Source organism: Dendrobates tinctorius, unplaced genomic scaffold (genome assembly GCF_039654945.1).
Source record: "Dendrobates tinctorius isolate UK_male_01 unplaced genomic scaffold, ASM3965494v1 ptg000254l, whole genome shotgun sequence".
Classification (NCBI taxonomy): domain Eukaryota; kingdom Metazoa; phylum Chordata; class Amphibia; order Anura; family Dendrobatidae; genus Dendrobates; species Dendrobates tinctorius.
This window is the reverse complement of record NW_027361921.1, coordinates 6,588,869-6,614,979: the sequence shown is the minus strand read 5'-3', so window position 1 is coordinate 6,614,979 and position 26,111 is coordinate 6,588,869. Positions and strand designations below refer to the sequence as shown.

General features: G+C 43.2%; 1 protein-coding gene across 1 annotated transcript in view; it reads left to right on the top strand.

The window, feature by feature from the left end:
• Positions 1–25,845, top strand: part of WDR75 (WD repeat domain 75) — a 120,738-nt gene extending 94,893 nt beyond the window's left edge. The window contains exons 12-21 of the mRNA XM_073558124.1: positions 3,353–3,531; positions 4,894–5,057; positions 7,344–7,524; positions 9,458–9,552; positions 11,905–12,000; positions 13,150–13,319; positions 16,038–16,097; positions 23,156–23,305; positions 23,869–23,960; positions 25,422–25,845. Of these exons, the coding sequence (XP_073414225.1) occupies positions 3,353–3,531; positions 4,894–5,057; positions 7,344–7,524; positions 9,458–9,552; positions 11,905–12,000; positions 13,150–13,319; positions 16,038–16,097; positions 23,156–23,305; positions 23,869–23,960; positions 25,422–25,626 (1,392 nt within the window). The 3' untranslated portion in view covers positions 25,627–25,845. The remainder of the gene's footprint in view (positions 1–3,352; positions 3,532–4,893; positions 5,058–7,343; positions 7,525–9,457; positions 9,553–11,904; positions 12,001–13,149; positions 13,320–16,037; positions 16,098–23,155; positions 23,306–23,868; positions 23,961–25,421) is intronic.
• Positions 25,846–26,111: the final 266 nt, after the last annotated feature.

Here is a 26,111-nt window from a genome sequence, read left to right as displayed (position 1 = left end):
GTCAGATGTCTGTCCAGCCTCTGTTTGAAGACTTCCATTGAAGGAGAACTCACCACTTCTCGTGGCATCCTGTTCCACTCATTGATCACTCTAACTGTCAAAAAGTTTTTTCTAATATCTAATCTGTGTCTCCTCCCATTCAGTTTCATCCCATTGCTTCTAGTCTTTCCTTGTGCAAATGAGAATAAAGTTGATCCTTCTACAATGTGACCGCCCTTTAGATATTTGCAGACAGCTATTAAGTCTCCTCTCAGTCTTCTCTTTTGCAAACTAAACATTCCCAAATCCTGCAACCTTTCCTCATAAGACAGGGTTTGCAGACCGGTCACCATTCTGGTCGCTCTTTTCTGAACTTGCTCTAGTTTGTTGACGTCTTTTTTAAAATGTGGTGCCCAAAACTGGACACAATATTCCAGATGAGGTCTGACCAAAGAGGAGTAGAGGGAAATAATGACTTCACGTGATCTAGACTGTATGCTTCTGTTAATACATCCTAGAATTGCATTTGCCTTTTTTGCTGCTGCATCACACTGTTGACTCATATTCAGTCTGTGATCTATTAGTATACCCAAGTCTTTTTCACATGTGCTGTCACTTAGGCCTATTCCTCCCATTCTGTATATGCTTTTTTCATTTTTATTGCCCAGATGTAGTACTTTGCATTTCTCCCTGTTGAAAACCATTCTGTTAGTTGCTGCCCACTTCTCCAGTTTATTTATCTTTTTGAATCCTCTCTCTCTCTTCTCTAGTATTAGCTATCCCTCCTAGCTTTGTGTCATCAGCAAATTCAATCAGTTTACCCTCAATTCCTTCATCTAAATCGTTGATAAAGATGTTGAACAATACAGGGCCCAGGACAGAGCCCTTTGGTACCCCACTTGAGACATTCTTCCAACTGGATGTGCAGCCATTTACGACCACTCTTTGGGTCCGATCACTAAGGCCGGTTTCACATTAGCGCTTTTTAAGCTCACGCACGGCCGGGGGTAGCTCCGCCCCCGAGCCGGCTCTCTGCCCGGCGTGCTCGCCCCTTGCTTGTAGCGCCGCCTACTAGCGGACAGCGGCGCCTGCGATCGGCGCACCCTATCTTTAGCATAGGGTGCGCAGATCGTGCGCAGGCCGTGCGCTAGTTGCGCTTTGACCTGCGCTGCGCACTTTTGACGGCGCGCCGTGCGCGCCAAAATCAAACTTTTCGGATTTTGGCGCGCACGGCGCACCGTCAAAAGTGCGCAGCGCAGGTCAAAGCGCAACTAGCGCACGGCCTGCGCACGATCTGCGCACCCTATGCTAAAGATAGGGTGCGCCGATCGCAGGCGCCGCTGTCCGCTAGTAGGCGGCGCTACAAGCAAGGGGCGGGCACGCCGGGCAGAGAGCCGGCTCGGGGGCGGAGCTACCCCCGGCCGTGCGTGCGCTTAAAAAGCGCTAATGTGAAACCGGCCTATGCCAGTTATGAATCCACCTTACAGTTGCCTTGTCCATTCCATACTTAGTCATTTTTTCAATAAGGATTGTATGAGAGACTTTGTCAAATGCTTTGCTGAAGTCAAGATATACTATATCTACAGCATTTCCTTGATCCACCCAATCAGTGATTCCGTCATAGAAGGAAATTAAGTTAGTCTGACATGACTTATTAGTTACAAACCCATGTTGACTCTGTTTAATCACTTCATTCTTATCCAGGTTCTGACATACATGTTGTTTAATAATTTGTTCAAAGATCTTTCCTGGTATAGAAGTGAACATGTCAGAGTATAGTTATTGCTCCGTAGATACTAGGTCCCAACAATCATGCAGTGGTATTGTAGTTAAGATGTATGAAAAGGAACGGTCTCATCCAGTTAAGATGTCCAGTAAAGTTCCCTTTAGTAGAGAGAGGCCTAATTGTCAGCATACAGAAGGTGGGGCTATGGGGTTCATGTCACTCCTTACCCTACCAACAAGACCGCTTAGTAGGGTCCGTATAGCCTGTACCCTTTATCGCACTTCATTTGGTGACTCATCTGGGGAGTTAAGGAACCAAACTATAGAGGTCTATAGATGATGATGGGTGCATGCCCATCTTTAATGTAGATCCGGGTCCTTTATCTACAGTAAGGATGGGCATGCATCTTTGCATACATGACTTTATGGCAGTTCCTAATGAATATTAGACGTTCTGCACTTGTTACATCAGGGTTCCTCCAAGGGTGCACAGCTCATCTGTTCACAAAATGGCTGCTGATGGAGGAATGTGATTAATGTCCTCCAACTGGAGAATTGGCTTACCATGTGAAGTTTGATTTTTTTTTTTATTTTTTTTTTTTCTTCTTCACGCTCCTCCACCAGCCATTTTGTGGATGAAGATATGCAGTCTGTGAGGAAAGCAGCATGAACACGAACAAGAGTATTGATTAATGAATTACAAATAAATACAATTACCATATTTTTCGGATTATAAGACGCTCTGGATTATAAGACGCACCCCAAATTTTGAGGAGAAAAATAGGAATATTTTATTTTTTTAAAAAAAAATTGGTGGTGCATCTTATTGCTTACCGGGGGTCGTGGCTACGATGAAGCAGGTTCCCAGGGTCGCTGCTGAGGAGGCAAGAGTGGGGTGATGCCTCAGGCTGGGATGAGGGGGTGTTCGGATGTGCGGTGCGCCGCTGCGGGTGTATCTGGTGCGGCCCGGGGCTTTACCAACATTTAGTGAAAGGCTAAACCCTCTGTAGTTCCATGGTTTCCTGTGCGGTGGACTCCGGAAAAACGGCCACCGGGGGGCGGTGCATGCGCAGATGGAGATCTCTGCACTGAAATCTCATCTCTCAAGATCTTGGTGCCGAGATCTCCATCTGCACATGCGCCGCCCCCGGTGGTCATTTTTCCAGAGTCCACCGCACAGGAAACCATGAAACTGCCGGGGCTCTGGCCTTTCACTAAATGTCGGCAGAGCCCAGGCAGCACTGGGCAGCCCGCCGAACACCCCCTCATCCCAGCCTGCAGCAACGGTAGAGGTAAGGTATATATGCATTATAAGATACACCCCCATGTTCCCCCCAAATAATAATTAAATAAATTATAATCCGAAAATTACGGTAATCTTTTACATCTCTAATACTCATCCATAAGCTTTTTGACTAAAGCTAGGTTCATACTTATAGAATGCTCTCCTCCAAACACTGTTGAGATTTCCTTCAAAATCTCAAACTGTACTCTGACGGGAACCCCGATGAAGCCATTCACTTGAATAAAAGCATACTGTGTCCACTGTTGGACTACGTCCAGATAGTCGTCGACGCTTTTCAGAACAATGTGGCTCTCTATGTAAGAATTGGTCAGTTTATGGTAACATGAGTGTTGTTGCACACAGCTCGACATAGTACAGCAAGAGTTTGTCAACCAGGCCGGTCTGCAGCATATAGATCTGGTAAAGGCTGCGTTCAATGCTAAAGGCAACTGGCTAGCAACTATTGAAGAGTTTAAAAGAAAAGGAGCCGATCATCTTGAAGTACAGATGAAGTTCTGGGAATACAACGACAAGCTGCAGAGGTAGCCTTATATTTCTAGATTATGGCAGAAACAAAAAAGAGCAAATACGCTAAGTTTTCTCTAATGCTGTAACCACAATGGTCAAAACTGGGCATGATCTGCTAACATTTAGGAATACATTGCTTTATTTCCACATATAAAATACTGGTGAGTTTTCTATGTTTTAAGTCGGCCACAATTATTGGTAGTAGTATTCTCCTCAGTAAACTGAACCTGTCAGCAGGATTGTGCCCAGTAACCCACAGACAGTGTCAGGTTGGAGCCGTTATACTGATTACAATGATATCTGGTGATGAAATCTGTCTTGTGGTTGTTGTTTAATCCTTATTTTCAGTTTTGAGTTAATATGCTTGTTCTCCGGCCTGTGAGGGTCTGAATGTGGTGCTCTGATCAGCTATTCATAATGAAGACTGCTGAAAGGTCACTAATTTCCTACTCCAAGATGGCGCCACCTGAGCTATAGCAGCTATCAGATCACCTCTATATACACCGATAGCTCCTACTGTGCAGGTGCGGCGGGCACAATTTTCAAATCTTTTTTTTTTTTTTTTGAATATCAGGATAACCGCAACCATATTAATTAGATACACATTACACATGCGATCAGGCTGCACAGCAGGTGCCACGGCCGGCACCTGCCTGCAGAAGTTTTTTTTTTTCAATGTGTGTATATATAATATTCAGTATGTAAACTTGTGGGCAGGTCAGTGAGGGATCAGTGACCTGTCAGCAGTCTGCATTATGAATATCCAATTAGAGCACCACATGAAGACCCCCACATCCCCACTCCAGAGCACGAGCATATCATTAACTCAAAGCTGAAAATAAAAATTAACAAAGAACCACAAGACTGATTTCATCACCAAGTAGCATTGTAATCAGTATAATGGCGCCAACCTGACACTGTCTGTAGGTTACTGTGCACAATCCTGTTGACAAGCTCCCTTTTAAAGGGAATTTGTCAGCAGGTTTTTTGCTTCCTCATTTGAGAGCAGCCTGATGTAGGCAAAGAGAAGCTGAATCCAACAATGGATCCTAATCGGCACTTTTAGATTTAGGAGTGAAGCCGAGCTGAAGAGCTGCCGCTGCCTATCACAAGGGGGGGCGTCTTGGACCAGAGCTCAAACTCCAGCAAGTCCCAGCAATGCGCAACTGGTGCTAAAGCAATCAGTGCATGCAATGAAAACCACATGAGAGATGGCTGAAATCAGTGTTTTAACCCCGACCTCATGCGATCTTCAGATTACATAGCAAAGACCGACCTGCTGACAGATTCCCTTTAAAGCCATGCGATGTTGGTCTCCATACTTTATTAACATAAGTATTTGCATCTTTCTAGTAAATGTTGTCTTTATTTTAAAGCTTTGTCTTGAACACCACAATCGACTCTCCTCATGAGAACCAAGTCACGTCCCTTTCTTTCCAGTGTGGATATGTTTCAGAAAAAGATGCTCCCACGTTGGTGACTACGGGAGCTGATGGCCTATTTAAAGTTTGGGTCCTGCAGGACAATTCTGACATATACCGTAAGTCCAGTACACGTTTTATGGCCTATATCATGAGTCCAATATGTATATTTTATGGCATCACATGATGTAAAACAAGCTGTGTGCGCTGCGGCTTCATTTTCCCTTTTCACTGTGTAATGTTGTTTTGTGGTAACCTTCTGTCAGGCGTTTATTAACATTTAGATTCTAAAATTAAGGAAAAGCAAACTTTAGTGTACGGATTGGCACAAATTTCGAAGATACCGGTTTCAACATGGCTCTCGAGTTATAGAGGCGATGTCTCCTGATTTTACTTTTTATTTTTTGTTGCTCTTTTCCATGTTTTCACATGGAATAGATATAATAGTATATATATTCCATGTGAAAATATAAATATATTCCATTATCTATTAGATAATAGTGTATGTGTGTGTGTGTGTGTGTGTGTGTATATATATATATATATATATATATATAATATTTTTTGTATGTCTTCAAGGAGAACCTCTAAGTGTTGGATGATATCTGGCTGTCGGACATCAGAACATGTGCCGTGCTTACAGGCTCTTTTCTATTGAGCTTGTAAGCACTGTTTTAGATTACTGGAGCCTGTTACATGCTAATCCCGGCCAGTTTCCGCACAGTGCTTGCAAACTAGGCACCAGCAGTGGTTGGTTTCCTTGGAAATGAGCTGTAAACAAAGTTTTATTCTTGGGAACAACTGCAAATTTTAATGAGCAGTGAATTGCAACATTTTTTTTCTACTTAAGCAATATCTGCCAATATCCATCTATAATCCAAAAAATAAGAAGGAACCGCATCCAGGCCAGGTGATGGGGGGGGGGGGGGGGAAAGAAAAACGTTTCAACCAGTAATGGTCTTTATTAAGTACTTGACAGCAATACTGGTCGAAACGTTGTATCATGGCAGAATAAAGTTTTTCTTCTTTTTTCATCACCTGGGCTGGATGTGGTTTCTTCTTATTTTTTGGATTGTTTCTTTCCAATTGGGTCATTGGATCTGGAGAATGCATCCTGGGATTGACGTGTCGTCAGCTGCTTTCCTCTGTCTTGGAATATCCATCTATGAAACAGGAAATAACTATGGACTCTGTTAAATCCAATCTTTCTGCAGGTTTGTGCTATATGAGAGCAGCATAATGTAGGGTTTGAGACCCTGATTCCAGCAATGTCACTTGCTGATCTGCATGCTGTCATTTTGATAAAATCACTGTTTTGCCCACCCACACCACTTTCTGTGTACACCGTATATTGATAGAAAGCTGCTGATAAGTGCCTGTAGTGTGGATGCATGCAGCAGCTTACCAGGAGGCATGACAGCTAGTCATGTAGTGATAATCTCTTGCTGATAAAACACTGATTTACATTGGAACTACAGCACGCAGCCTAGTAACTGAAATGTCGTTGGAATCACTCCGCTCCTATGATCAGGCTGCTCTCAGATTACATAACAAAAACCTGCTGACGGATTCCCTTTACACTTTTACTTGGAAGTGGTGTGGTATATCTAATTTTTGGTTTGAGTCTCATTTTTGACTGTTAATTTGTATGCATTTTAATAAATGTCACTTTAAAGCAAATGGTGCCAAGGTGCCGGTGAATATGAAGTGCTGCGTGGCACTTTGACAATGTGTATGTATGGGCGTTTTTCCAATCAATATTGTGCTTTGAAATGTATTACCGTTAATAGTGCAGTAATGGTTTTAGCTGCCAAATGCACAAAACGTTAAAAGCGCTAAGGAAAATCACCAATCATAATGTGGGAAATTCAGGACTTATGATTCCTGTTGTGTGAATGTAGAGTAGGGTTCTGCACCCCAAGATGACGCGTCCATGGAATTTGCCGGCATTTACACACAAGCCCAGCTACAATGGGTTTGTCAGTACACGGTGTCAACCAAGCCTTAAGGTTAATTACAACAATGTTATCCAAAAATGGGTGTATGCCTTTACTCTGTGGCATCAACTGCTTGCCAATTTCTAGGACCCACATGTGGGGCAGTAACGCCACGTATTGGGGTGTGAGCACAGATGTGATCTCCTGTTACTCTGCACCGGTGCTGGAGGATTCTCTCTACACGACACTCGCTCCGGCCACCCCAGCGCTGTCAGTAAATACAAAGTGAAGTGGTGCCCCCTTCCAAATAAAGGAGCCGGGTGGCGCAGCAAGTCTGATTTTGGGGGTGACAGACCCTCTGTAGCTGTTCATATTAGTGTCCTACTGCTAATTGTGACACATTAACGGATATTCTTATCCACCTATTGTTTCTATCCGTAATTTGGTTTGGTAATTTTTGTTTCTCAGGGCAGAGCACGGGCTGGAGCTGTGAATTTCTTGGCAGCTATCATGGATTCCCAGCTTCTGCCTGCAGTTTCTCTGCAGATGGCTCTCTGCTTGCTGTTAGTTTTGAAGACATAATAACGATTTGGGACTCGGGTTCTTGGGGTTTGCAACATACGTTTTGTCAGCCACCCGGCAAAATCAGGTTAGTAACGTCCTGTTTTTGTTTTGTTTTTTTTCTCTAAAGCAACTAATGTTTCTCTGAAAAATGTTATAAGTAGCTCTATCAAACTATACTATCTGTGAATCTGAAGTGAGGAAAACGCTCATATTCTCCCTTGATAAACACCACTTTTATTTCAGCGCCGGAGTAGTGGCATTAATGTAAGGTTCCTAGTATTTACCATCCGCTGTTCCCAGTGCCGGTCCTGCACCACCTTCTTGTCACTGCAATTTGACCGACCAGAAGTCAGCGGTATCAGTCACAAGCTCTCAGTGTAAGTCTATGACAACATTGTTCTGGCTTTCATAGACTCCTATTCAAACACTGGAGCGACATGGCAGGTCACAAACTGCTGGAACCTGACCGGAGTGGTGCCGAGAACAAAAGGAGACTGCGGCTGGAAACTAGGAGACTAGGGGCCAGGGACTGACATTTGTGACCACATCCAGCGGTAAAATAAACACATGCTGGAGTGGTGCTTTCTTGATTCCTGCACCGTAGCCAAACTTTAGAAACCACAGGGGGTTGTACACAAGCTGAAACCAGTAAATAGGAATCGTGCTGAATATCCTGAGGAACAGAATAACAAGCTTTATTAATAAAGGGGTTTCTAGGGCTTGTATTTTGATCAACAGAACCACCATCATTGCCCATGTGCTTCTGAAGCACGGGAAAACGTTTTTGCTTGAACGAAGGGGAAAACAGCACAGGAGGAAATCCAGCTCCACAGAGAAATGTTTTTCTTTATTAATTTATGACTTCAAATCCAAGAGTGAGGATTAAAAGCCAAACTTGACCAGTCCGTGAAAGGAGTTCACAGCCTGTATTTCCATGGTCGGATCGACCAGGTGATTTTCGTGTGTCTGGTGTTACCTGGCTTTAAATCCGCACTCTTCGATTTGAATTCATTCACTAATAAAAAAGTGTTACTCCATGGGGCTGGATTCCATCCCGTGCAGGCTTGTATTTTTCTAAGCCCTCTTCAGGAGATCGGACGCACTTGCTGAGCATCTGATGGCAGCCCCTGTAGAGGCTGGATGTATAATGCTAGAATGGCACCGTTCTGTGACCTGTGGACTTGCTGCTCTCCGATGCTCCCGATTTCCTTACATGGCAATTCGTACAGTTGGAGCTTTAGTGGCCGCTGTGAATAGCCAACAGGTGTCCACCATTGGAGGTCCTGTCCTTTGGGTAGGTCTTCAGTGTAATCGTGATGGGGAAAACAGTTTTAAAATAAAAATTCTACACTAGATGTTTTCAGTTATTGTTTTTCACCTTAAGGGTATGTCATTTAAATGTGGTGGACCTACACAGTTTTATAATCAGAAGATTCTTTAGGGAAACTCTGGCAGTGTTTTCTCTGTAGTCCTCAGTTGTTTTGTACTGCTTTTTTTCTTTGCATATGACATAGTGTCTGCTTCATAGAGGAAGTCACCTGAAGAATGGACAGATCACTTTTTAGCCACTTCACAGCTTTCACACCCTGCTGCTCAGAGGCTATGTAGACAGGAGGAGGGGGAGGAGCTCTACCTGTAGCCCCTCCCTCCTACATAGAGGTGTGTCCAGAGCAGCCGCCATCTCCTGTCCCAGTAATGGGAAAGTGTGTCCTCACTGAATGCACATGTTATCAGCATTCTCAGTTCTGAGGTAATGACTGATCAATTCTGGCAGAGAAAGAAGCCGATTTCTCTGACCAGATATAATACAAAGTTGATTATTTTCATGTGTAATATTTATTTATGAAATTAAACTTTAAAAAAAAGTTACACTTTAAATCTTCAGCCATTGTTTAAAAGGCCAACATTTACCACCATTGAGTAGTTCTTTATGAAGAGAAATGTGCTGTAATAAGAGTGTTTCCATTGCTGGTTTAGTTTTGAAGTTAAATAGTATTTTGTGTGCTCTTATTTCCTAGGAGCCTGTGTTTTGGAAGGATGAGCTCTTCCAAATATCTTTTGGCTTCAACGGACAATGGATTTCTAAACTGCTGGGACCTCCTCACTTGCAGCTGTAGGTATATAGTGTGTGAATAAAGTCTAACATCACCAATTACCAGGACAGGATGTAGCCAGCCGCAGAGGATCGGGTCACTGCCTCCCTGCCAGGGGTGGTTACAAGGTCTGATGATGGCCGCCCGTGTGCAGAATGTCGGTCACCCTCCCCGCAGGGGTGGTTACAAGGTCTGATGATGGCCGCCCGTGTGCAGAATGTCGGTCACCCTCCCCGCAGGGGTGGTTACAAGGTCTGATGATGGCCGCCCGTGTGCTGAATGTCGGTCACCCTCCCCGCAGGGGTGGTTACAAGGTCTGATGATGGCCGCCCGTGTGCTGAATGTCAGTCACCCTCCCCGCAGGGGTGGTTACAAGGTCAGATGATGGCCGCCCGTGTGCTGAATGTCGGTTACCCTCCCTGCAGGGGTGGTTACAAGGTCTGATGATGGCCGCCCGTGTGCTGAATGTCGGTTACCCTCCCTGCAGGGGTGGTTACAAGGTCAGATGATGGCCGCCCGTGTGCTGAATGTCGGTTACCCTCCCTGCAGGGGTGGTTACAAGGTCTGATGATGGCCGCCCGTGTGCTGAATGTCTGTTACCCTCCCTGCAGGGGTGGTTACAAGGTCCGAGGCAGGAATACTCTTATCTTCCTGCTGTCCCGTTCCTGGCTAATGTACATGGGCTTGTATCTGGTTATAGTGGCACTTTCGGAGGCTCTGGGGAGGTGACCGTTTCTGATCAGTAAGGCTATGTGGCCATGATGAGTTTTTGACACTGTGCATCTTTGCTGCTTAAAAACCAGTGTCTTACAGTCCCAGCATAGTGGATGGGATTAGAAAACTCATGCCCACGTTTCTTTTCTTCTTTTTTTTTTTTCTTTTTTACTCCATGTAAACTGACCTGCGGTTCGGGTTTCAAATCCACAGCATGTCAATTTCTCCTTCAGGTACGCGGAGTTTTATGTGCAGATTTTACCCATAGAATTGTGTTAAATGCAGAAAATCTGCAAAAAACCGCACATGTGTTTTTAGGGCACTTCTCCAGCTACGCATCCAAAACTGATCGGCACATGACTGTCAAAGTGTCACCAAAGCCGAATACCAGGGAGTATAAAAAAACCACGACACCCGAGAAACTGACTCAAAAATGCATGTACAAAACACAATGAAAACTGCAAGTACTTTAGAAATGCTGCAGAAAATCTGATACGTCAAAAGCTGATCGTGGGAACCTAGACTAATTTAGAAAAACTCCTCTAATACCCAGTTACTGCTTCCATAAAGCCCCCGCTCCACGAGCCTTCACTGTGTCCTTCAAGAAAGAAGTTGGAGGTCGCATACGTAAATGTCTAGTTGTTTTTTTATGGTATTAGTATCCATCAAGTATATGCAAATGTTACATTAAAGGGTGATCATACATCATTTTCCAGAAACAAAAATGCCACAAATATCACCATTGTCTGTTTTTGCTGATTTTCTTTGTAAGCCATAGCGCAATTTCTTAACGGCAGGGACGCCAGATAACATTAGCTCCATCATAGCTGATGCGACATTTCGGAGAACACCCCTTTCTTTGGGCTGTTTTTCTGTAGCAGTATTTTTAATACTTCTAAATATAATAGTCAAATATACATATATGTGAATTAAACCGTGTATTTCTGCACTAAGACCCTGCAATTTACTACTGTACCAGGAAGAGAAATGTGATTTCTGGAATCTCGTGCACACGCTGCTCATTTATGCGGTTTTAAGTCTGCATCAAATCAATTATTTTAGCATTTTTTTGCTCATTCAAATGAATAGGGAAAACACATGTAAAAAACCATGCATATTTTACTCAGCATTTTTCTCACACATTCCATTTTTTTGGTATATTAATGGGAGTCTGTCATGTCAGATAACACCGTTAATAGTGTTAGAAATAATGTGCCTGACTGCCATATTTAAAGCGCAACTCGAAGGAGGAAACAAAGTGAGTTTCTCCCTGGAGCTGCTGGCTTTCATACCGGCACGCCAGCGCGGATAGTTGCTGCTCACAGCCGGGGGTTATTTTGCTGTAAGTAGTTTGGCTCCTAAACAGCTGCCCCTGTAAAGATGTTCTATCCTGAAGTCCTGAATTACAGACTCTAATGAAGTGTTATGTGTAGCGGAGACCGTGAACACTGGGGAAGCCCTGCTCCTGTCTAATACACAAGCACCACATGTCCCACCACACCAGAACCAGGAGATTTTTTATCATTTCATAGTAAGAGAGCAAAAAGTCTAATTAATAGAAGTATTGATTTTTGTAAGTCATTGATAGATTTTAGAGATTATTAGGTTTAGATAGTTGGCTGTTTGTGAATGCTAACTTTTCTTCTATATTTTCCCAGTAACGTGGAAGGCACAACTTAATGCTTGTGTCCTGCAGCCGGACACGGTTTCCGAAAATATCGCTGCGTTTTCTCCTGTTTCTGGAAGTTCAACCAGTAAGTGCACACTGTGAGCGACAATAACATCTGCAATGCACAAAGCAATGTCACCATAATATTGCCATTCCACCGGAACCCAAAAAAAAGGAACAAAATAATTCAGGGTTCCTGAAAATGAGAGAGTGGTTGTACGCATCCTTGGGCATGCACCCTGGACATGGCGATAAATCTGGAGCTGCTCCAATCTGCACTTTATTTTTTCTCCATATGTTGTGCCAGTATTGTAGGGGTTTATCTTCCTCCAGCAAAGTGTAACCCAAACTGTGTAAAATGGCAGGGCCGTTCCTCACCCCTCTATGGGTCCAGCGTGGACTCCCCACCACAACTCGGATCTTGGTGTTTTGGCTGCAGTGGTGACTTCACGTTGACAGTTCACTGTCACTGCCAGATAGCAATTAGTTAAATAGCAGACAGTAGCTGCACAGAGTAAGCACAGTGAAATTTATTTTGGATTTTTTTACTTGTAGTTTATGCAACAGGACTTGCACAGTGCCTGTTTTCACCTGCAGCTTCTCCTTAGCTGTGCAGCTACTGTCTGCTATTTAACTAATTGCTATCTGGCAGTGACAGTAAATGATCTATCTAGAGCATCTTGTTGGCACAATGTTTTCCATGCTACATATTTATGGTAATTTTTAGAGAGTAAGCGCAGTGATGTTTATTTTGGACATTTTATAAGTGGTCATAAACTTGTAAATAACTCATGAAAGAATAAAGTTACGTTAAAACCAAGCACACCATTGTTTTTCTAGTGAAATTCTCAATAAGTTTGATGTGTCACATGACCCTCTTCTCATTGGAAAAAATAAAGTTGGATCCAAAATGGCCGCCATGGTCACCACCCATCTTGAAACGTTTCCCCCCTCCCATATACTAATGTGCCACAAACAGGAAGTTGATATCTCCAACCATTCCCATTTTATTTAGGTGTATCCATATAAATGGCCTACTCTGTATATTCACAAAACCAGGGGCGTGATTTGCAGTTTTTCACCACCTCCATTAGTAGATGTGTTTTCAATAGAGGGCACTTTTTATTAATTCCTAATTTCTTTAGAGCACAACACCTATTTAATCTTGATTTTGGCTCATGTCCTCTATGATGGCTTTAAAAACATAATAATTTTTCATCTTCCTTTTTTTCAGTGTTTATATTCAGCCCTGCGGACCCCCTACCCCTTTATGTGCATGCCAATATCTGTCAGGGCGCTGTGCAGTGGGCTGTGTTTGTGCCAAGAGATCAACCTGAAGTTTTCCATTCAAATAACCAGAAGTGGCTAAGTAAATCTCAGCTATATTTCCTCACCGAAAAGCAGGTAACCAAAGCCCCGCTAAGTGTCCTGGTTCTTTATTCACTTTCTCAATGTCTTCGGAATGAAATGTATTTGTCTATTGCATTGTGATTCCGGCGGACCTGTCTCCAGGACAAGTGTCGCCAGGGTTTTCTCTCCTCATTTTATTTTCACTACTCCCAAGGATGCCATGTTTTTATTTTTATGTAAATCTGTCTTAGGCCGGAGTGTTATGGGCCATTTTATCAAGTGCTGTTTTTTTTTTTGTCTCTACCAAGCAGGCATGGCTTCCAGCATTTTTTTGGGGAGGGGTGCGTGTATTGAGGCTGCCCTGCATTATTACCCTGTGAGCAACACCTTGTAGTGAACACACAAATCGGCACTTAAGTAGACGGCCCACATCACGTACGTACAGGATACTCGGGAGAGCAGCGGGAGTAAATGAGAGCAAAACTTGGCTACTCTTTACCTGATCACAGGTTCTCTTTAAAGTGATATCAAATCAATATCGTTTTATATCTTATTACTTTTGTATAATCATTTTTGTGGTGTCCTTTTCTGAGAGCCTTTTGCTCCAACACAATGTTGGTGGCGCATGCACAGTGGTAAGTATCGGCAAGGGATGCTTTTAATCTGTTTAAACACCGTCCACTGGAAGACCAGGGTTTCCACTGGATGACTATATAAGCTACCCAGTGTACCAACCAAAATGCCGTATCGAGTGTGCACCATGTATCCATCTAATAGGGCAGCCCGCTCTCTTAAGGCACCTTTTCGAAAGACACACTTGATCTTAACCTAAAGGACGAGAAGCGATAACGAATCAAAAGTAGTGATGAGCGAGTATACTCGTTGCTCGGGTTTTCCCGAGCATGCTTGGGTGATCTCAGAGTATTTTGGCGTGTTCGGAGATTAAGTTTCTGTCGCCGTAGCTGCATGATTTGCGGCTGCTAGACAGCCTGAATACATGTGAGGATTTCCTAACACACAGGCAACCCCCACATGTATTCAGGCTGGCTAGCTGTCGCAAATCATGCAGCTGCAGCGACAGAAACTAAATTTCCAAAAGCACGCCCAAAATACTCGGAGACCACCCGAGCATGCTCGGAAAATCTCAAGTAACGAGTATACTCGCTCATCACTAATCATAAGAAATCTTATCTTGGAGCAACGTCCGAGAGCTCCTGCTGTCCCACTACTTCTCCAAGTATAAGGGGGAACCTTTCTCACTATGGAAAGTGCCATAAGGAGACTTCTAGACCAGACAATGCTCCTCTGGGAATTTAAATATGCAAATAGCCTCTTTAGAAAGGAAGAGGACCCAAACTCACTGATTTATTCTCAGCACCTTTTCAATAATTGAAGCATAAATAGTTTAAAATGTATAGTAAATCTATATTTTCCATTATTGATTTACAAACTATTGCACAAATGAAATAATAAGTTAGTACATGGAAAATCTAAAATAAACTTGTTTATAAATTAATGAATGGATTAAAGTGAACCTGTCATCAGGTCGGACTGCACAGGAACATGGTCTGATCATAGATACATTACATACATGGTGGGTCGGAAACAAAAAAGTATTCAGACAGGACAGCAGGGGATCACAGGTGATTCTTTTTCTGAAATGAAATCATTCCCTGCCTGTTTTTTTTTTTTTTTTACCGCTAAGAAATTATTATTTGTGTTCCCCCTGCTGTCCTGTCTGTACTCTCTTTTGCTTCTTCCCCTGCCCAGGAGCTGTGGTATGATCAGTCCATGTTCCTGCTCGGTCAGACACAGCCATTAAACAGTACACAGCAGGGGCACATTTATAAGATTATCTCAGCACAGGAGCATTTTATTTACACACATCCAATTGTGGAAATGATTATTTCAGGATCTATGATTTAAAATGAACTTTGTTTATGGGAAAACTCCTTTAATTGTGTTATCACTATCATTGACTGTTAATACATATTGTGACTACCTTTAAAAGGAGTGTTAATTATGCACTTTTATAAGATGTTTTTATAGAGCATCGATGAAGACCACAAGCTGCATTAGACGCGCGCTATTCTTGTATCAATAATAGTCCATGCGCTAATTCTTATTGCTCATCTGGTGGATTGAGGTCCCTGTACCATTCTCTTCTGCTTTGTGCAGCGCTTATTAGTGCCACACAGTGTTTCCTCTCTGAGACACTACAGTTCCCCCTTTTTCAAACAAACGTTATTCAAATTTTTAACTTACAAAAAATGGGATAGGAAAGTAAATTCGGTGAGGCTAGTTTCACACTAGCGTCCAGCAAATGTGAAGATCGCCTCTTAAGAAAGTGAATCCAAGATTTAGCAGAAGAGTTTTGAAGGTGCAGATTTTGTGCAGCATTTCTGCGCCTTCTAGATGAATTTGGTTACTTGCGCTTTTCATTGCACTTTTGAGTGAATTTTTTTACATGTAATTTTAATGCGTTTTTAACGCTGCAGTTTTATATATATATATATATATATATAGATATAGATATAGATATAGATATTGTGGTACTTGGCTTTCACAAAACTTTGACAGTCTATGCGGATTACATGCGTTTCCGTAGCGGACTGTGTTCTGCTTCCTTTGCACCTTGCACTTCAGTCCATCCCCCTCAAGGCTGGCACGAGCAACTCCAGTTTAGATGAATCGCGCATTTACCATTTGAATTTGTTTTACTGGAGCAAACTGTACTCTTGTCTATAAGCATAATGGTCTTTATTCTTTCAGGATCTGATGACTTTTAGTACAAAATCTCCAGAGAAGAAGTTAATACCTTTAGGCAAACAGGTATGTGTTGATCTTTTTAGGTTTTAAAAAATGTGTCACCATGTACAAGCAGTGTGATGTGTGGACATCTTGGTATAGAGAAGCTGAGCAGAATGATATATATTGTTTTGTTGGAAAAAATTGTTATAACTTGCTTTTTATCCACTGAAAACCTTGGTGTTTACATGCATGAGACTCCAGTGGGTGGTTCTACTCCATGATTGACCCAGTTGCTGTATATGACAGCCCACTGGACTCTTCTGCATAAAAACCTTGATTAAAAACAAGGTTTACTGAAATTTTCCCACATAACATTGATATGCATATCAGCTCCTCCTGCTCTCTAATATCCTGCCTGCAGATCAGGTACCAATTTCATCATTCAACAAGAGCTGGGGAGGAGATAAGTGCACTAGGGTTGTACCCACAACAATTTCAGAGCTTGGGTAAATCAGCTGCTGAAGATCCACTGGTCCCAAAACCAGAAAAGTGCTGTTATGGTATATTAAGTGGTTTTTCTGCAGGAAGGATCTAGGACACACGAGAGAGAAAAAGCAATGTGGTTTTATTATCGACGCATTTTGAAGTTCTTCCTCAGGATACAACCGCAATCTGTGGTTGTAGCTCCATTTCACAAATATTGACAGTGTCAGACAATTTTATACAGTTGGGCAATGAAGAAAGAATTACATTTTTACCACAAAAGAGTTTTAGCCCCAGACTTTGCATTAATCAGATGGGTAAAAATGGCACCAAAATTTGTCCCACAATTTCTGCTGAATTAGCCACACAGTGAGACTGGGAGGGATTGAGCGCTATTTGCCTCCTGGAGCGCAGATTTTCGTAGAATAGTTTGCGGACTCCATATACAGACCCGCTAAGTGTCAGAAGTGCAGAAACCCCCCTCAAGTGACCCCATTTTTGAAATTATACCCCTTTGGAAATTTATCTACAGGTGATGTCTCGATTTTGACTCCATGGGTGTTTGCCAGTAACAAACCTCAGTGAATGTTGCGGAGTGAAAATTGCAAACTGCCATTGTAGTCACCAGTGCGGTGCAGTGACCAGTACGTTATGCCCAGCTCATGCTTTTGGAGACATGTGGGCCTGTAAATTTAGCGGACTCTCATCGCTGCAGAAATTCCAAATGTGGATGCTGACTGCAGTTCACGCACACTGTGGGGTTCAGAAGGGGGGTGGGTGGGAACATTTGGATTTAGGAGCTTTCTTTAGGGCTTTAAGGGAGCCATAGTGCTTTTCCAGAGCCTTTGTGCTACCAGTAACGTGGAAGCCCCTATATTTCAACTGACAGACCTGAGTGGGGACTTGGATTTTTTGGGGGATTGAGCTTTTACTGTACTGGTAACATTTTACATAACGTTTGGGATCACATTTATCTGTGTCTTTATGCTGAGCACTTACTCTGTGGTTTCCATTTCAATCTCCAGATGATGTGATTCAGATAAAGCCCCTGAGGAATCCATTCACTATAATTTTGCAGCAGAGTTACTTTGGGCTCCGTCTGGCCTCTGTTCAGCAGGGTTAGGCTGTGTGCCCACGATGCGCTTTTTAAGCGTTTTTGCCGCGATTTTCAGCGCGAAAACGTTTAAAATTCGTGTACATGACACCCTCCATGCATTCCTATGGCATTCCGCACATGCTGTGCTAATGTTGCGCTTTTTTCCACGGCGGAAACGCATCGCGGAAAAAAATCGCAGCATGCTCATTCTTTTGTGCGGAATCGCAAAGAATTTCCGCGATTCCGCACCCATAGGAATGCATGAGAATCGCTTACTTCCCGCATGTGGCTATGCCCACCATGCGGGAAGTTAAGCGTCTCATGTGCGGTTGGTACCCACGGTGTGGAGGAGAGGAGACTGTCCTCCAGGCCCTGGGTACCATACCCCTGTAAAAAGAATAAAAAATCGGGGTATATTTACCTTCCGACGTCCCGCGCTGCATTCCCGGCCTAAGCGTTCCCAGTAATGCCTTGCGGCAAGGTCCTGTGATGACGTAGTCTCGCGAGATCGCTATAGTAACGCGAGACTACGTCATCACAGGTCTCACAAGGCATTACTGGGAACGCTGTGGCCCGGGATGGCAGCGCGGGACGTCGGAAGGTAAATATACCCCGAATTTTTTTTTATCATTTTTAACATTTTATCTTTTACTATTGATGCCGCATAGGCGGCCTCAATAGTAAAACGCTGCTCACACTTGTCAAACACTATGTTTGACGAGTGTGACCAACCTGTTAATCACTTTCCAAGGGATGCTTCAAATCGCTTGGAAAGTGCTTGAGAAAATCGCGGCAAAATCGCGAACAAAATCGTGGTGAAATCGCGCGGAAAAAACCACGCGATTTCTGGGAAGGAGTCCGGTTTTTAGTGTGCGTTTTAAAACGCTACGTGGGCCCATAGCCTAACTCTGGGCTCCGTCTGGCCTCTGTTCAGCAGAGTTACTCTGGGCTCCGTCTGGCCTCTGTTCAGCAGAGTTACTCTGGGCTCCGTCTGGCCTCTGTTCAGCAGAGTTACTCTGGGCTCCGTCTGGCCTCTGTTCAGCAGAGTTACTCTGGGCTCCGTCTGGCCTCTGTTCAGCAGAGTTACTCTGGGCTCCGTCTGGCCTCTGTTCAGCAGAGTTACTCTGGGCTCCGTCTGGCCTCTGTTCAGCAGAGTTACTCTGGGCTCCGTCTGGCCTCTGTTCAGCAGAGTTACTCTGGGCTCCCTCTGGCCTCTGTTCAGCAGAGTTACTCTGGGCTCCGTCTGACCTCTGTTCAGCAGAGTTACTCTGGGCTCCGTCTGACCTCTGTTCAGCAGAGTTACTCTGGGCTCCGTCTGGCCTCTGTTCAGCAGAGTTACTCTGGGCCCCGTCTGGCCTCTGTTCAGCAGAGTTACTCTGGGCCCCGTCTGGCATCTGTTGAGCAGAGTTAGGCCGGGGTCACACTAACCGACGCAAAATACGGTCAGTATTTTACATGCGTAATACGGATGACTGGCCCCTAAACAGTGCTCCGTATGTCATCCGTAATCAAGGTGTGGTCGCGTATTTTGCGCATGTAAGCATCCGTATGTAATTCGTATGGCGAGATTTTCTCGCAGGCTTGCAAAATGGACATATAATGGAGCCCTATGACAGGGTTTCTAAACAGAAACCAAAGAATAGAGAGATATATATATATATATATATATATATATATATATATATATATATATATATATATATATATATATATATATATATATATTCTATGTGTGTCTATATCTATTCTTTTGTTTCTGTATTAAAACTGTCAGTGTGAGTTTACTGTATAGCGCACTGAATTGCCGGCTTTGCTAAAAGACACCTGGTGCGTATTTCTCGCAAGTCACATGTGTGGTCCGTGTGTAATGCGTATTTTTTGCGCACCCATAGACTTGCATTGGCGTACTATGGGCGTAGTACACTGACAATCGCAGCATGCTGCGATTGGCACGGAGCGTAGAATACGGATGAGAAATAAACGCCTGGTGCGAGGGACCCCATAGAGAATCATTTGTCCGTGTGTAATGCGTGCTTTTAGCGCCTCTCACTCGGCCGTATTTCTCGCCAGTGTGACCCCGGCCCTACTCTGGACCCCGTCTGGCCTCTGTTCAGCAGAGTTACTCTGGACCCCGTCTGGCCTCTGTTCAGCAGAGTTACTCTGGACCCCGTCTGGCCTCTGTTCAGCAGAGTTACTCTGGACCCCGTCTGGCCTCTGTTCAGCAGAGTTACTCTGGGCCCCGTCTGGCCTCTGTTCAGCAGAGTTACTCTGGGCCCCGTCTGGCCTCTGTTGAGCAGAGTTACTCTGGGCTCCGTCTGGCCTCTGTTGAGCAGAGTTACTCTGGGCTCCGTCTGGCCTCTGTTGAGCAGAGTTACTCTGGGCTCCGTCTGGCCTCTGTTGAGCAGAGTTACTCTGGGCTCCGTCTGGCCTCTGTTCAGCAGAGTTACTCTGGGCTCCGTCTGGCCTCTGTTCAGCAGTGTCCTTCTTTTCAGAGGTGCACAAAGCTGAGAATAAAGTCATTTTTATGCAATCCGTAAAAGTTGGACACTGCTGGATCACAGGTCCTACGGCGTCCCCAGTGCCTCCAGTCTGCCTCATTATAGAGAATCTTCCAACGGGGGTTCCATCTGAATAACGTATTTCAGAGATTTACACGGAAACTCCAGTGTAAGCGCAGAGAGCATGATAAATGTGATCCGAGCCTTACTGCGATCTTTGAGAGTCAGAATGAAAAAATCAACAGGTGAAGAACTGGCTTTATTTATTTTTTTATGATGTTCCTCTTGCGGCATAAGTGATTAGACAACTTTATTCTACGGTTCTATACCAGATTTATATAATGTTTGGATTCTATCACACACTAAAAAAAATGCTTTTAATGCAAAACAAAGTTTTTGCATCACCATATTTTGAGCTATAATGTTTACATATTTCTGCCGGCAGTCATGTGAGGGCTTGTTTGTTGCGGGGCGAGTTGACTTTTTCATTGGTACCATTTTCGTTCCCACAACATTTTTCTTTTATCGCTTTCTATTCAGAATTTTGAGAGGCAGAATGAACAAAAAAAAACGCAATTCAGGAATATTTTTTTTGTCTGTCATTCACCATGTGTGTAAAATTGGCAGCTTTATTCTTCGGGTCAGTACAATTACAATGATAACAAATTTTATATTATTTTTTAAAGTTTTGGCTCTTTTACATAACTATTTTATTCTGAGAGCTAAAACTTTTTTTTTTTTTATTTCGCCACTGATTGAGCTTTATGGCAGTTTGTTCTTTGCAGGAGATGACATTTTCAGTGATGCCATTTTTATTTACACTTTTCTTTTTGATCCAGTTTTATTCTACTTTTTGGTTAGCTGCATGATGAAAAAGCATTTTTTTGCCACACTTTATTTTTTACGGCCTTCCCCACCGAAGGGATTTTATAGGTCGGGTCATTCTGGACACAGTGATAAGTGTACCGTTTTGTTTTTATGTAAATCAGTATTTACTTGATTAATATTTTTATTTTTTTTTTGTCCTTTAATTTGTTTTGTTTTGTGGTTTTTGTTTTTTTGTTGTTTTTTTAAGGTATTTTAACAAGTAAAAGCTTTTGAACTTTTTTTTTTTATTAACTAGTCCTAGTATAGGACATCAACATTCCCTTGCCTGATTGCTGATATTATGATCTTCGTTGCTTTTGCATTGCAGGCCATTGGATCAGTGAATCAGGCAGTCAGGTGGCATGTCTGCCCCTAGTCTTAGCAGGAGCTCACGGACCACTGTGACACCATGACCATATTTTGGCCTGGGGTCACCATTGAGACAATCGGCACAGTATGATCACAATCGCGTTGTGCTAATCTGTGGAGAGAGGAAGCTCCCTCCCTCTGCTATGCCATTCGATGCCGCTGTCACTAAGGACTAGCAAAGATTGAGGGCATTGAAGCAGGGTGTCGGCTCTCATATAGCACTGACACCTGCTTTTGATCTCACCGGCGCTTGGAGTGAGCCTTTGCGATTCATCCGTACATATACAGCGTATATTGTGAAGGGGTTAAAACTACTCACTGTAACTGAGATGCTGCTCCAGAAATCTCCCCTTCCACAATGTTGTCACACATCAGGGGGCCTGGCTTGCTCCTTGCTTTTTTTTTTTTTTTTTTTTCACCCTATCCATCCTCCTGACCAAGCCACCTCCCTGACCAAGTCTCTCTCCCTGCATTCACAGATCAGGGAGCAGGACTTGCTTGTTGTGCTAGCCACCTCCCTGACCAAGTCACCTTCCTTGCAGACACAGATCAGGGAGCAGGACTTGCTTGTTGTGCTAGCCACCTCCCTGACCAAGTCACCTCCCTTGCAGACACAGATCAGGGAGCAGGACTTGCTTGTTGTGCTAGCCACCTCCCTGACCAAGTCACCTTCCTTGCAGACACAGATCAGGGAGCAGGACTTGCTTGTTGTGCTAGCCACCTCCCTGACCAAGTCACCTCCCTTGCAGACACAGATCAGGGAGCAGGACTTGCTTGTTGTGCTAGCCACCTCCCTGACCAAGTCACCTCCCTTGCAGACACAGATCAGGGAGCAGGACTTGCTTGTTGTGCTAGCCACCTCCCTGACCAAGTCACCTTCCTTGCAGACACAGATCAGGGAGCAGGACTTGCTTGTTGTGCTAGCCACCTCCCTGACCAAGCCACCTCCCTGACCAAGTCACCTCCCTTGCAGACACAGATCAGGGAGCAGGACTTGCTTGTTGTGCTAGTCACCTCCCTGACCAAGTCACCTCCCTGACCAAGTCACCTCCCTTGCAGACACAGATCAGGGAGCAGGACTTGCTTGTTGTGCTAGCCACCTCCCTGACCAAGTCACCTCCCTTGCAGACACAGATCAGGGAGCAGGACTTGCTTGTTGTGCTAGCCACCTCCCTGACCAAGTCACCTTCCTTGCAGACACAGATCAGGGAGCAGGACTTGCTTGTTGTGCTAGCCACCTCCCTGACCAAGCCACCTCCCTGACCAAGTCACCTCCCTTGCAGACACAGATCAGGGAGCAGGACTTGCTTGTTGTGCTAGTCACCTCCCTGACCAAGTCACCTCCCTGACCAAGTCACCTCCCTTGCAGACACAGATCAGGGAGCAGGACTTGCTTGTTGTGCTAGCCATCCTCCTGACCAAGCCTCATGTTGTGCGCGCCTGGTTGTACGGTTTGTTCTGAGTTCTGACATCCCATTATGCCAGACCATGTTTTTGTGCATTTCTGAGAAGGGAAATAACGCCAGAGCAAAAGACTAGTGTGAAAATTGACTCAGTTGGCATCATAATTGGAAGTGGCTCTGTTTGATGTTTTGAACCTAGCCTAAAAGAAATCCTGCCTGCTCAGCCATCAAGTGTCTAAGATGGCATATAAATCAGTCTAGTCTTAGAAGGGCTAAATCAGACATTATTTGATGGTTTTCATTTAGTACAGCTTAGCAGTTTGCTCATCTGTCATTATTCTACTCGATGAATGAACAACTAGTATGTTGTTCATGAATATCAGAACATAATTAATATTACACACGTTTTTTTTTTGTCTTCAGTTGGCACCAGAAGAAAGTTTACCTTTTACACCATTCTTCATGTTGGAGAAAAAACGGCAACAAAAGCAGGCGGAGTCGCCGGTAGACATGCAACTGGAAAAATCTGCTTTAGTGGGTCGCAAAACTCAAGAAAATGTTGCTGTTAGAGAGGTATGTGGCGCTTTCATTTTATCATACCCCCAATATTTATTGGGCCTCATTCACACGTACATCTGGAATCCGTTATTTTTACAGATACAACATGTACCCTTTATAATCTATGGTGTTATTCACGTTTCCAAGTACTTTCACTGACCGTATGTCCATGGAAATATCATGGAGACATGTGGGTTTTTTTTTTTTGGTCAGGGGGGTATCACAGATGAAAAGGTCCAATACAAGTCTATGGATCCGTGAAAGACATAGAGCCCGCGAATGGTGTCAGTGTGACAGCGTGCGCTTTCTATATTAAACATTGCACAGGAATCCAGAAGATTTGTCATTTATTTATCCATGTCTGAAAGACACTGGTGACACACGGGTGGTAGAAGCAGATACAGAGATGACACTGAGCCAAAGCTCTTATGTCATGGTGCCATTTAGTCATGTTCGTGATTTAACGAGGTCTTGCTATTATAAATTGTTTCTGCATTTAAGATGTTGACCCATTACTAGACGTGTGCCAGAAATGTTGCCGATTACTTGCTTAAACTGCTCTTCTTTTTTTTTTTTAGCTTCTTCACACTCCAGCGCACGTGTTACCGCCTGCAGCCATCTTGTGTTCCTTATTTGTCGATTCATTACTGATTTCTCAGCATCACAAATGGTAAACCTTTTCTAAATTCCAGCTTCAGTATTGTCTTATAGTTTAACCTGTTGTGACCAGGCCAAATTTTTCAAATCTGACCAGTGTCACTTTATGTAGCAAGAACAATGGAACGCTTCAACGGATCCCACGGATTCTGAGACTGTTTTGTGACACATTGTACTTTATGATAGCGATAAATTTAGGTCACTGTTTTATTTTTTTTTAAATATCAGCAGTTTAAAAAATGTTTTTTAAAAATTAGCAATGAATGTTTGTTTATTTATGCCTTTTAATCCTGGTCGTCACACTACCCAACATGGGTAATAGCATTTACCTTATGTCCACTTTACTTGAGCATCATTTGTAAAATGCCCTTTTGATATGTTAACATCTAAGGACGTTTAAAGGAAATTTACAAAACTTTTTTTAGGGAGCAATTCAGTTTTGAAGTGACTTTGGGGGACCTACATATTTTAAAACCCCCAAAAGTGATACCATTTTAAAAACTGCACCCTTCAACATATCCAAAACTGCCATCAGGCAGTTTAACTATTCGGGTGTTTTTCAGGACCTGTGTCAGAGTGGAATGATTGGAATGAAAATTAGGTTTCCCCGCTAAAATGAACAGACCTCTATATATGTCAGACCCTAGGGCCACAACTTGGCCTTGGAATGCCTTGGCAATTACCAGGACCACACAATCGCAATCTCGGGGTGCCGTTGGGGTTAAGTAGGGGATCATTTAGGGAGTTTAATGGCCATGGTCTGTGCCAGCACCAATCATGGCTTTCGCAGCAGGCTGTTGGCTGTACTGTACAGCTGACTTCTGCATGCTATTCATTTATATCGTAGATCAGGAAAAAGATGTACTGGTGGTCATTAAGGTGTTAAATAGTTTGCTTTTTATTATTGTGCTCATAGATTAATTTCAGTATGTATGATTTTCCCATAATTCAGTTAACATCAGTCGCAGTGAGTTTACCGATGTTTCTGAGGATGTACATTGGCTTACGTTTCCTCCACAGAGGACGCTATAGCTGCCAATGTGCGGTGCCTGGTATTATAGCTCACGTTCCCTCATACTTGCGTAATTAATGATAAACTGCAATGCCAGATACGTTTCTGAACAAGTTTGGTGCTCACCCATCTGCCAGGATTAAAAAGAAAAATGGAAATCTACCGCAATCATATGGAATCTACTGTATCTCAGTAGAATAGTTCATCTTGAATGCAATAAAACATTTCTATTCTGACTCCATTTTGCTACTGCAATGCCTGGTGTACTGTGTTTTTTTGCCAATGGAAATACAGAACATCTGTTCTTGTGTATTAACATGGATATTCCGTAAATGTCATTTATAGGAAGATACCTCTTGTATACTCCAACTGCACTTTGTGTATATTTTGCATTTGACATTAGCAGGAAATTGGTACAAGTTTCCAAAAAAGTGACACATTATTGCTTTTTTTTTTATACAGTACAGAGCAAGATAACACAGATTTTGACATGGATAGTGAGAAAGCTGATGACGACTCTGATGAAGATCTCCATGAAGCTCCCCAAAGTCTTGATCTTATGCCAAACACATGTTCTGATGCAAATCCTCTTAGACTTCTAAAATCTGAAGAAAAAGAACTGAGAAGAATAAAAAGGAGAGATTTTACTTGGGTGTCAATTTTGTAAAATACTTTGTTTAAAAAAAAAAAAAAAAAAAAAATTATATATATTTTTATCTTGTAGAATTGCATAATTCCTTCATATTTCAAAGTAAAGCTCAATTATTTTTAGTTATTTTAACTGTCTGACTATGTAAATTATTTTATGTATGACTTGGAGTGTGCTTTACTTGACTCCTCAATTAAATGGAACCTCTCGACAATAAAGAATATTTTCCTGCTTTTATAGTGTTGCTACAGGAAAAAGAAAGCTCTTGTTTCTAGTCACGGGACTGTGTTGGGAATGTGAATAATTAGTGCTCAAGGTGCAAACTTGGAGGTGAAGTGGATGTAAACCCACACTGATGAGGATCCATTATGCGATAAGAGGCCAGATGCTGTGTGGATGTAGTTTTATTTGTCAACGTGTTTGGAGGTACATACCGTATATACTCAGGTATAAGGTGAGTTTTTCAGCACATTTCTTTGTGCTGAAAATGCCCCCCTCGGCTT